The 11,645-nt window shown below is 47.5% G+C and overlaps 1 protein-coding gene across 1 annotated transcript in view; it reads left to right on the top strand.

The window, feature by feature from the left end:
* Window positions 1–375: 375 nt before the first annotated feature.
* Window positions 376–11,645, top strand: part of FER1L6 (fer-1 like family member 6) — a 124,496-nt gene continuing 113,226 nt past the window's right edge. The window contains exons 1-3 of the mRNA XM_036829851.1: window positions 376–508; window positions 6,519–6,601; window positions 11,067–11,187. Coding sequence (XP_036685746.1) covers window positions 468–508; window positions 6,519–6,601; window positions 11,067–11,187 — 245 coding nt within the window. The 5' untranslated portion in view covers window positions 376–467. The remainder of the gene's footprint in view (window positions 509–6,518; window positions 6,602–11,066; window positions 11,188–11,645) is intronic.

Raw genomic sequence — 11,645 nt, 5'->3', positions numbered from 1 at the left:
TTCATTCTGCCAAAAGATAATCAGGGAATACATGGGGAAAGGAAGTTTTGGAGAGTAAACAAAAACAGAAAGCCTATAAAGAGTGGAAGTTTGAAGACCCATTTATGCTGGGACATAGGGAGAGAGCGCTGCTTGTTCCAAATAAGTCTATTTTTGGCTTAGAGGTTGATCCTTTTATCTTTAGGAGAACAGAGACCAGGGCTCTGATTAGCCTGGATATAAAGAGGATGAAATAAGAAAAACGAACATTTTCTTAGGGACCCAGGAAAGAGAAAGTTTGGGGCTGGGGGATCCAGCAGCCCTAACTCTCCTGAGTCAATGACATGACCTGCCGATATTTGTTTCTCTATTTTCCTTGCTCTCCAGCCAACCTGGTCATGTGCTGATCTTAGCTCTAGAGGAGGAGAAGCAGGAGAGGATGGAGGCTAGTGGCCACAGGTTGAAGAGTCTCCTCCAACCCTTGGAAGATGGCATCAGTAGTGGGCACTGTTGGTGTGCTGCAGGATGGGTGAGATGCATGTGAGGCAAAAGTCTCCATTTTCCTGGAACAGTCCTACAGCAGCACCCTCCTACCACGTTGCCCTTGAATTTTTGGATGGATCTCTGAATGGCTGTCAGAGGCTGGCTTCACCTGGGCTGGCTCTACACGATGTGAATCCACCCTTGTTTCAGAAAAACCACAGGAAGTGGGATTCATTAGCATCCTTGGAGGTGCATTTCCAAGACTCTTGCAGGTGAAATATCAAGGTTTTCAGTGATAGTCTTTGAGTTGGTGATATTTGAATCTCATTATCATGACTGACGGGGCTGGAATGTACAAAAGAGGACCTACCAGAGAAACATCCATTTACCTCAATGAGGTGGGAGAGTCCATATTACAGTAGGCAAGAATGAGGTGGTTCCCACAAGATTGGGGGTCAGTACTCCATCTACTCAGGTCATTGCCTGGGATGCTTTGGACCCAATAGAGGACTGATCCTTCTCTCTTAGACTGAAGGACTCAGTTCCATCAAGACTGAGCTGATCCCATGCAGAATTAGAGAAGGCAGGCCAATTCTGTGGGCTAATTGCTGGGATGAGGGTTGAGTGGAAGAGGAGTTGAAGTTGGACAATAAAATTCATCCAGCCTACCCAAATATATTCACCAATAACTCTGAATTTCCTAAATTTTATTGTTCCTCTGGTTACAAAATTATCTTTGAACTTCCTTTAAAAACTATGAACCTTGTCTTTGAGAACACAGCTCATTGGCACTGATTACTTAGCCACAGGGGTTTGCAACCCTGCTGCACTTTAGAATCACCTGGGGAACTTAAAAAACGACTGCAGCGTGGCCCCAGTGCTGACCAATGAAATCAGACTCTCTGGGATGGGATCTGGCCATAGTGTGGGAGATAGTTTTAGAATGCTCCCTCACATGCATCTGATGTACAGCCAAAGTTGACCATCATTGCCCTAAATAAATAGGATATGATTAGGAGAGCAGTAATGGGAAGATCACGGGGAGAGAGGAAAAATGTTTCGGAGTCTTGACAAGGCAAGATGTCACATAGATTTATATTTTAACAATCTTCTGTCAAAACCCACATTATGGCTGTTTCTATGTTTGCTGGTTTGCCTTTAATAAATATATGCCAGTCCTAGAAGTAAGAAGAGTACACAGATAGCATATACCCAAGAAGGTATTTCCTAGCAGGCAATGGGAAATTTACCCAAGGCTCTCTGGATAACCTCAAAATGGTGATAAAGCTTGATTTTGTTTTGTTTTTTAAGATAGACTTGATTACCTGCAAATCCATTCTTCTGATAAAGGAATTTTATTAAATATAATATAGTTTTTAAAGTTTTAAAGAGTTCCTGTATAAAGAAATTCACAAATCAAAGTGGTTGTTTTTTTTAATATAAATTTATTTTATTTATCTATCTATCTATTTAGGCTGTGTTGGGTCTTTGTTGCTGTGCGCTGGCTTTCTCTAGTTGTGGTGAGCAGGGGCTACTCTTTTTTTTTTAATTCGCTATTTATTTATTTATTTATGGCTGTGTTGGGTCTTCGTTTCTGTGCGAGGGCTTTCTCTAGTTGCAGCAAGTGGGGACCACTCTTCATCGCGGTGCGTGGGCCTCTCACTATCGCAGCCTCTCTTGTTGCGGAGCACAGGCTCCAGACACGCAGGCTCAGCAATTGTGGCTCACGGGCCTAGTCGCTCCGCGGCATGTGGGATCTTCCCAGACCAGGGCTCGAACCCGTGTCCCCTGCATTGGCAGGCAGATTCTCAACCACTGCGCCACCAGAGAAGCCCAGGGGTTACTCTTTGTTGCACTGCGCTGGCTTCTCATTGCGGTGGGTTCTCTTGTTGCGGAGCACGGGCTCTAGGTGCGCAGGCTTCAGTAGTTGTGGCATGGGTTCTAGAGCGCAGGCTCAGTAGTTGTGGCGCACAGGCTTTGCTGCTCCGCGGCATGTGGGATCTTCCCGGACCAGGGCTCGAACCTGTGTCCCCTTCATTGGCAGGTGGACTCTTAACCACTGTGCCACCAGGGAAGCCCCAAAGTGTTTTCTTTTTCCACACTGGATGTTATGAGTGGATCTGGAGGGTGAGGTGCAGAGGTGACCTGAGTCTTCTTATCTGGGAAGGAGAGCAGCAGGGGCCGGTACTGGTCACACCCATTGAAGCAATTAACTTAGTGTTTGGCCTCTTGGCCTGAGCTGCTTCTCTTCTGCACTGAAGGTAGAAAAGGTGATTCCAGAAGGGGAATCTGGTGACACAAGTGGAAAACCACAAGGAGACAGTGGTTGTGAGCGATTTCCTAATCTCGGCTCCCCTGAGCCGTGGACATGACAGTAAAGTTGCTATTTGTAGAGCTTAGAGCAGTTCAGCATGAGGGTTCAATGAGGTGACATACACAATATCCCAGTGGGAAAAGCAGTGTTAACTTTACCACCACTTCCTGCAGAAGAGGAGCCTGGAGCTCCGAGAAGTCCTGTGGCCAGCTGCAGTGACATAGTTAGAAAGTGTCATAGATGAGACCCAAACTCCAGTTGCCGGGCTCCTCTTTCTGTGTGCCAGGCTGGCCGCCTCCCTGGCAATGCGAGCCCTGGGCTCAACGTGGAGCAACGCCGCCTTGAACAGATGTGCGGAAGCAAGTTAAACACGCGCACTGTTTAATGCTCTCGCTGTTTGGATGCAGATATCGGAGTCATGGTAGCTTTCACCCTGAGGAGACCAAGGTGGTATGGGGGTTGCTGTGTGTCTCTTGACTTATCTTGGGGTGGCCCTGGGAGGAGATTCAGTAGACCCTAAACTGGAGAATTCCATCCTTTTTTGGAAGTGGGGCAGGAGGTTCCCATGCCGGAACCCTCGGCAAACTGGAGAGGGGGGCCGGTATGATGGCAACTGCCTTGAAGACTTACCAGGTAAGTCTTCCTGCTTCACTGGTTGATCCCAAAATATTGGCTGGAAACCCCGAAAAACTCTTGTTTGTAAAAGTGGATAATAATAGCATCCGCCTCGTGGTACGTGGTGGGGATCCTAGGAGCTTATGTATGTAACATGGTATTCCTGGTACCTGGTGAGTGTCAAAGCATGTTTAAAAAATTCAAAACTCACTCAGGGGAATATTGTAGCATGTTTTCTTGTCATCAACATTGTAATAATTTATAGCATGTTTTACATTGTATAAGCATTGTTTCCTTTTTTAACATCACCCTGTGGATTTGATAAGAAATACTGTGTCATGTGAGAATGAAACATGTTCATCTGATTTAAGCATCCAGCCCCAAATTCTGGAGCTAACAGGTGGATTCAAGCAGGGCCCTGAGCTGAGTCTTGTGTCTCCAATTTACCCTGGGCTGTGCAATCTGCCAGTGGCAAGGTCTTTCAGGGCTGGCGAGCTGTGCCCTCTCTCTACTGTGGATGTCACAGGGCTGAGGAGAAGAAATCAATTTTCATCAAGAAACCTTTTCACGCTGGGAGTCATGCTGGGAGTGCCCTTGATAACTGACTCAGGGTTTCAGGCAAACAACCTTGTGTGTTTGTGAAACAAACATCAATCCACCCCAGAGAGCAGAGCTGGCTGTAAATTCTTTGGGCATTACTGGAAGGTTTCTGGCTTCCTCTGTAGGGGGTCTGAGCTGTGTCTAGAGCAGACCTCCTGAGAACTGGTTCTTCTCCCAAATCAACTAAAAATCTCTGAAGGTGGTTCCAGACATTGGTATATTTTAAACTCCTTAGGTGGGTCTAATGGACATCAGGGTTAGGAGCTCTTGGTGTTGGAGGGGCAGGGGTGCCTGACTCTGAAAGGTGGCACATCTCTCCCTCCTCCCATGCCCACAACAGTAGCCTGTGGCATGCCCCGATGCCTCAGTCACTGCCCTGTGGGAGGGCTCAGAATGCTGAGGCCATCCGTGATGAACTGTCAGCTTCCGAAAGGAGTGTTAAGTCTCCCTCTGGTAGCTACTGTCATTTATTGGTAGCAACTTCCTGTTTCCAGATGGAAGTTACTCAGTCTTCTCAGATACTCTGTCGAGCCTGCTTGCCAATTTCCCAAGAACATCAGATTCTGCCTCTGTGAAATGATCATGGCAGGGAGCCCTTGGGGACCACAGTGGCAATTCAGGGTCTGGACAGGACTGGCCTTGGACTCTCTGCATGGTAACTCTCCTTTGAAAACAGGAAAGCAAAAACTATTATTGGAAATTTCCTTTAAGAAATTTCAGAAAAAAAGGGAATTTCCCTTGTGTATTTGAGATTCCTGGGAGACTTAGAAGGATGTTCTTATCACAGCTTTGCTTTGTCCTAGATGCTTTGCTTACTTACCTCATTATATTCTTACAACAATCCTGTAAAGTAGGTACCGTGTCATTTATCTCCATTGTACTCAGGGGGAAACTGGCTCAGAGAAGTGCTGTGACTTACCCAATCCAACCATGTCTGGGTGGTTCCAGAACCCATTCTTTCCATCATTCTACTGTATTTCAGGATCTCAAAGGACCCCCGGAGTCCCCTAGGCCAGTGCCCCCTGCTTTTGATGTTTGTCCTCTCTACAACATCTTTTACCAGTGGTCCTTAGGTCTCTGCTTGCACACCTCCAGGAACTGGGAACTCACTTCCACCCAGTGCAGTCCATTCCACTGTTCAGTCAGCACCAATGAGGAGGGTTCCTTAATTCCTCATCTGGATCAAGGCAGGACATGAAAAGAATAAGTAAACAAATAAGGAAATAAATAAATAAGTGAATGGAGGGGACATATGTCTCCTAGTAGCTTCCTCTCATTAGTTCTAACCTTATCCCTTCAAATAATAATAAGAATAGCTAACATTTATTGAGCAACTAGTATGTTCCAGGTACTGGGCTAAATGCGTTACATTTGTTATCTCATTTACACATGAGGACCCTGGAGTTTTGAGAGGTTAAGTGACCTGTTCAAGGTCGCAGAGATGGTGCTGGGATTAGCTCCCAGGCAGTCTGGCTGTGGAGGCCCTGATCTTGGCCACTGCAATCCACCCACTCTTGAGTCTTAAATATGTAAGCAAAATGGAAAACTTCAGTGGTTCTGCCACTGTCCTCACATGGCTCAGGACTGCAGGATGCTCCCTGAGAGGGTCCGAGCCTTTGCTGCTCTTGCCTCCCTTCTCCTCCATTCCGTCCCTGTTCCTCTTCTTCCCTTCTCCAAAGGCCACCCCATCAGCCTGCCCGACTCAAAGCCAGGACTTTTTCTGACCTTCCATCCTTCCGCGCAGCTCCAGAAAGGAATTCTCTCAGCAGGCTGGCAGAGGGTCGGGAAGCTCCTGGTGTCAGTTAGAAACGACAGACTGGGCCCCTTTCCAGGGTTGAGAAGGAGGCCCCCAAACGGCTTCCTGCTCATGGCTAATAATAACAATAATAATAATAGCTGACATGCTGGGCATATACTACATGTCAGCTGAACTGTGCACTTGTGGAGTGACCTTCGTAAATCCCAGAGCCTCTTGACCTTAGAAATGGTCTGGAGCTCAGCTGTGGAGAGGGTGTTCAGTCTGCTCAGGTGACCCAGTGGTTAGAGCCTGGGCTCTAAAATCAGACAGGCCTGGTTCCAGGGATAGCTCTGACACTTAAGAGCTGTGTGACCTTGGAAACTTTACTTACCCTCTCTGGGCCTTGGCCCCTCATCTGTAGGATGGGTAGGAGACGGTTTCTGTGATGATTAAATGATATCATTTGTTTTGAGTGCCTGGCACAGCTGAGTAAAGAGAAATGGAGAAAAAAACAGCTAGTGTTATTAGTATTTGTATTATGCCTAATTTAAGTGTGGTTCTAGGTGGACCTCATGATTTCTGTTCAGGAGGGGTTTTTGTGGTTTCTGTAAGAGTCTGGAGAGCATGTTGGGTCATCCTGATACTTGTCTTTTGATGCCCATCCTGGGTGGTTGAGGAGGATGGTCAGCTTCCAGAAGAACTCAGTGTGTGTGTGTGTATTTTCTCTTAACATGTCTGAATGAGTCAAAGTTATTATCACTGTATTTTTTAGTTTTTCTTTTTTTTCAGAAAGGAGATGTTTGGGCTGAAGCTGAAGAAGAGGAAGAAGAAAGCAGAGAAGGGGTTAATCTTAGCCAACAAGGGTGCCCAAGGTGAGTCTTTTGAGGGGTTGGGAGGGACCACCACCCTGGGGCCTGCAGGTCTCCAGGGTTGACCCCTCCTTGGCTGAGAATGGGATTCATTCTCCGAGGAGTGAGGTGGGAACTGTGCTGCCTTCTGGGTCTTCAGACCCTGCCAACCCCAAGTGTGGGCCCAAAGTGATCCCCCCCTGCGCCACTGGTCATCTGGTCCCTTGGCCAAACAAGGGTGGGTGGACACCTGCTGGACCCCGGAAGGATTCCCCCCAAGGAGGCAGTGACAGGGTTCAAGCTCCCATTTCTGTTCTGATTTGCTCTGTGGCCCAGGATAAGTCACTCAGCAGCTCCAAGTCCCAGCTTCTCCCTTTGTTAAGTGGGCATGACTTGGGCTACTGAGCTGACCACGCGGTCATGGAGAGAAGCAAGTGAGATTCTGAAAATCAGAGGGAGGGTAGCAGCTGCTCCGGGGGAGGCTTTACATATACTGTCTCATTTAACCCCTCCGTCATCCTACCAGAAGGTGTGGTTATCCCAGTTTCACAAATGAGGTTACAGAGATGCAGAGAGAGTAAGTGAAGTGTGGAAAAGACCAGCTGCAGAATTGCAGGGCTAAGTGAAAAATGAAAATGCAAAGCCATTGTTAAGAACTTATTAAGAATATCTGGATGGTGACTGCAGAGCATTAGGCCAAGGGCAATGAGTTCCTTCTGATCACAGGACCCTACAGGGCTGCACAGACCCGTGAAGCCAGCCTTGAGGATGGGAGGTGCAGAGCCAGGAAGCAATGGCATTGGGACATATTGATAAATCCAGGCTCTCAGACTTTCTGCGCTTAGAATGGGCGATTCCTTCTCCAGAAGAGCAAAGCTCCAAGTTACAGTGTGACCTGTGCCAGTGGAGGCCAGGCCCCATATCAGGGAGACACTCATGTGTATTGAATCAAATATGATCAACTGATTCCAACGGACAGGTCTGGGGTGGTGTCTGGAAACTTATGTTGGGTGGTCTTGACAGCAACTGGTTCAAGGCTAGCTTTCTGGACCATTTCTAAACCAAAATGGTGCAGTGAGTCTGCTTTATTTTCACCCCTCTCGTCTCCTTGGAGGGGGGCGTCCTTCATCCTTCACTGCCGTACCCTGCGGGTGCCCTGTAGCCTAAGCCTAACCTCCTCCACCCAACTCCACTCCTCACCCTCAGGTAAAACCTAATCTTACAATGGGAAAATACAGAGACTCATTCATATTCAAGTGTTGATAGTAATGATTAAGTCATTCTTGGATGGGACAGGAGAGGCATTACATTTTAGGTGGAGACAAGGCTGAAAGCTTAATAGAAGTACTTGTCTCTTCACTCAAGTTGAAGGTTATCAGGGATTGGGTAGAAAAGACTCTGGGGTCTTTCCTGGTGTCCTTGAAATTATGACCCTGCAGTAGGTCCTGGAGATACAAGGTTGAATAAGACACAGTTCCTTCCTTCAAGGACCTTATGAAAAATAATATCTATGACACATTGACTAAGCCCCTGCTGTTTTTTGCTTTACATACATCATTCATGACTCTGAAATGTAGGTCCCTTTGCCCCTGTTTTATAAGAGGTTCAGAGAGGATAAGCGTTTGCTGAAAGTCACACAGCCAGTAGGTGCACAAGCTGGCTCCTGAGGCTAGGTCAGTCTTACACCGGAGCCCGGGCCTTCCTACCCCGGGGTCAGCCTCCAGCTGGGGCCCTTACTGACTGCGCAGCGGGAAAGAGCACGCTGGTGGAGACTTAGGGCAGCTGACCGTAGGCGTTTCAGAGGAGCTGGCTCCCCGGGGCTCGTTTTAATTAGAGTCTTCAGCCCACAGAGCAAACAGGGCGGAGAGGGGTCAGGCGCCTCCTAAAAGTAAATAGCACCCATCCTGCTGGCCAGGGGCTGACCCTGTGAGAGGCGGCAAAAACAAAGTCTACAGAACTTAGTGCGAATGGTTCTTTCCTCCTTGGCCTGACTGGGGAAGTTAGGACTTTTCTGGGTGAAATGTTTAGAGATTCTCAGAGTCTGTGGCTCTTACATCTGTGTATTTTGAGACCTAATGGCTATGCCTTAATTTCATAAAATTCCAATGACCCTGACCCATCCATTAATTAGCTACCCAACGAGTAGTTGGTGGGTACCTCCCATGATCATCATTCATTCATTTATTTAACAAACATTAATAGAATGTCTGCTGAGCGTAGGGTCCTGTGCTCGGTTCTGGGTATGTAGTGGTGACACTGGATAGTTTAGAGGGAAGACAGCCCTGTGGAGGATTCTTCCGTTTGTCCCTCCAGATCTATTTTCCACCCTTGTTCACCTCTTCTCTGTCCCAGGAGGCTGACCTCTATGGAGGCACAACCCAGGTCCCTTCCCCAAGGGGGTGCCCCAGCAGGAGGCCTGGGGGAGGGAGGAGTGTGAGGTCAGGACCCAGTGGTTGGATGTGTCCCTCAGCTGGAGGATGGGTGTCTCTCCTCCTAGAAAAGCTGACTAGACCCGACTTCCTCTCCTTGCACGTTCTGGTAACTGTTCTGTCTCCTCATTTTGGGGGCCTCCAAGTGGTATCAGCTTGGCTGCCATAGCCAAAGATAGCTGTACGACACTTTGTGGTTTTCCTACATCCACGCCTTTGTAAAAAGTCCTCAAGTCATCCTGCTCTGGACGGGCCATCTGTTATCCATGGGGACCCTGATGCAGTAACTGCGTTACAAGTGGAGAAAAGTGCTGTAAAGAAAATAGACAATGTGCTTACATGGAGACTATTGGGGGATCTCTTTTAGTGTGGTCTGAGAGGGGCTCCCTGAGCGGGGGGGTAATATTTAAGCTACAGCATCGAGGGTGAGCCCCCCCAGGGGTGGGAAGGGAGAGCAGCTCAGGTGGAGGGCTGCCTGTGAAGAAAGACTCCAAGCAGGAGAGAGCTTGTTAGAAGGGATGGAAGTCAGCCTGTGTGACTAGAAAGCACTGAGGGTAGGGCCGGGGGGGAAGGTAGGCCAGGAGGAGGGGATGGCAGTCAGGTAGGACAGGGAATTAGAGTTGCGTGTGGACTTCGGATTTATTCTAAGTGCAGTGGAAAGCCATGGAGGGGTTTTCAAAAGAGAAACATGGTTGTTTTTTTTTTTTTAAAGAAGGTTGCAGTGGAGCTCCTTGGTGAGTATATTGGAGAGAACATAATATCTTAATGAATGAATGAATCAGTCAATGAATGAGTGAATGTTAGCTATGGATGACGCTTTAGCTGCCTGCCTTCCTGCCTCCAGGCCTGTCTCACCCTCCAGCATGTAAACCCCTAGAGGGAGGGGTCCACGTTTTGTTAATTCCTCCATCCTGAACATCTAACCTAGCCCAGTTTCTGGCATGTATAAGGTACCTAAGGATGTTCACTGTAAACCTGATTCTCTGACAGTTGCTCCTCATTCTTGAGGCCCTTGTGGTCAAGGCTGGGAGCATGGTCAAGGCTGGGGGCAAGGCTTCAGTTCATCTTCATGCTTCAAGGCGCGCAGTCAGGCGCTGGCATTCCTTCTGGGCTCTTTGCAAGCTGGCCTTTTCTTTTGTTCCCCGAGTGAGAGAAGAGTCAGAGCAGGCTGCACGCATTCAGTCATCCTTTCTGTGACTACTGAACACCTATGAGCCCCATGTCCACGAGCTCCCGTGGCATCATGGGCTGCGTTATTCCACCTGTCTTCTGACTCGGTTCTGTTTAGCTTGGTTCACTGATTAATATCAGAGAACCAAAATATATCAAAGCTGGAAGGGGTTTAGAACTTATTAAATTGACAAGTTTACCAGTTGAGTCCCGTGGATCCCAGGGTTCTAAGAAATGGCTTTAGGGGTGCCCGAAGAGGGTGGTGGTGAGGTTGGCAGGAGGTCCCCAGCCCTGCATTCCACACACTTGTGTCAACACACTTGTGTTGTATATTGACGTTCAGTATAAAATTAGATTTATGAAAAGGGATTAGGATCTGATCTCTTTGGGGAACATTATTCAACCTATGACACCTTGCTACTCAAAACTAGCCCTCAGACAGCCAAAATGGCCTCACCTGGGACCTTGCTTTTAGAAATGCAGGATCTTAGGCCCCACCCCAGACCTACTGAATCATAATCTGCATTTTAACAGATTCCCAGGTGATTCACATGACATTTTGCTAATGAGGTTTAGAGGGAATAAATCAGTTGTCTAAAGTCAATGTGACAAGGTCATGACTTGAAAGCATATCTTTAAATTCATAATCCATAATTCCACAATACCAGGTATACAAATCTACTCTCTCTTTTTTTTGGAAACAGAAGATACATAGTATGTGTCTGGCTTTTCTGCCAATAAGATGTTAAGGTCCATGCTGTCAAGGACTGTCTTTGACCAGTCCTTGTACGCCTTAACGGTGACTGGCATAGCCTGGACACAGAGTTGAGGCTCAGATTGCCACGGTGTGTCATATTTAATAGATCTGTCCCTTTTGTTTGCTTTTCTAGATGGTCAAGGTGAAGCAGAAGCACCACAGGAGGGGCTTTCTCACCGGGAAGGCATGGGAGGAGATTTGATATCTGACAATGCTTCCATCACTCCTGTCCCCTCAGCTCCTCCAAAGAGAAGGTACAGTATTGATACAAGCCATCAGCACACATTTGCTGAGCGCCTCCCCTCTGCCAGGTACTCCTGCAGGCTCTGGGGGATCAGAGAATAACACCTAGTCACTGTCTACAAGAGTGAAGGTCTGAGGCAGGAGACTGAGTGTTTTGTCTCCTCTACTTTCTCTATGGCAGTGCTGGCCAGGGTCCTGGCTCTACCAACATCTAGTCTTAAATTTCCTGAGTTAAGGTACTCATGTCCCTCATTGTTCAGGAATGACAGCAGCAACAGGAGACAGAATCAGGTGCTGTCCCTCACCTGCTCTTTAATTCATCAAGATGCTAGATGTCTTGGCTTTGTGTTTGTCCCAAATGAGAAAGTGGTTCTTATACTACCCAACAAAAAGTCAGAACAAACTGGCCTTCTGCATGTAATTTGTTGTATCAGTTAGCTATATGTGTGTAACAAATAACCCCTAAGCT

This window comes from Balaenoptera musculus, chromosome 17 (assembly GCF_009873245.2).
Source record: "Balaenoptera musculus isolate JJ_BM4_2016_0621 chromosome 17, mBalMus1.pri.v3, whole genome shotgun sequence".
Taxonomy (NCBI): domain Eukaryota; kingdom Metazoa; phylum Chordata; class Mammalia; order Artiodactyla; family Balaenopteridae; genus Balaenoptera; species Balaenoptera musculus.
This window is presented reverse-complemented; position numbering and strand designations above follow the sequence as displayed.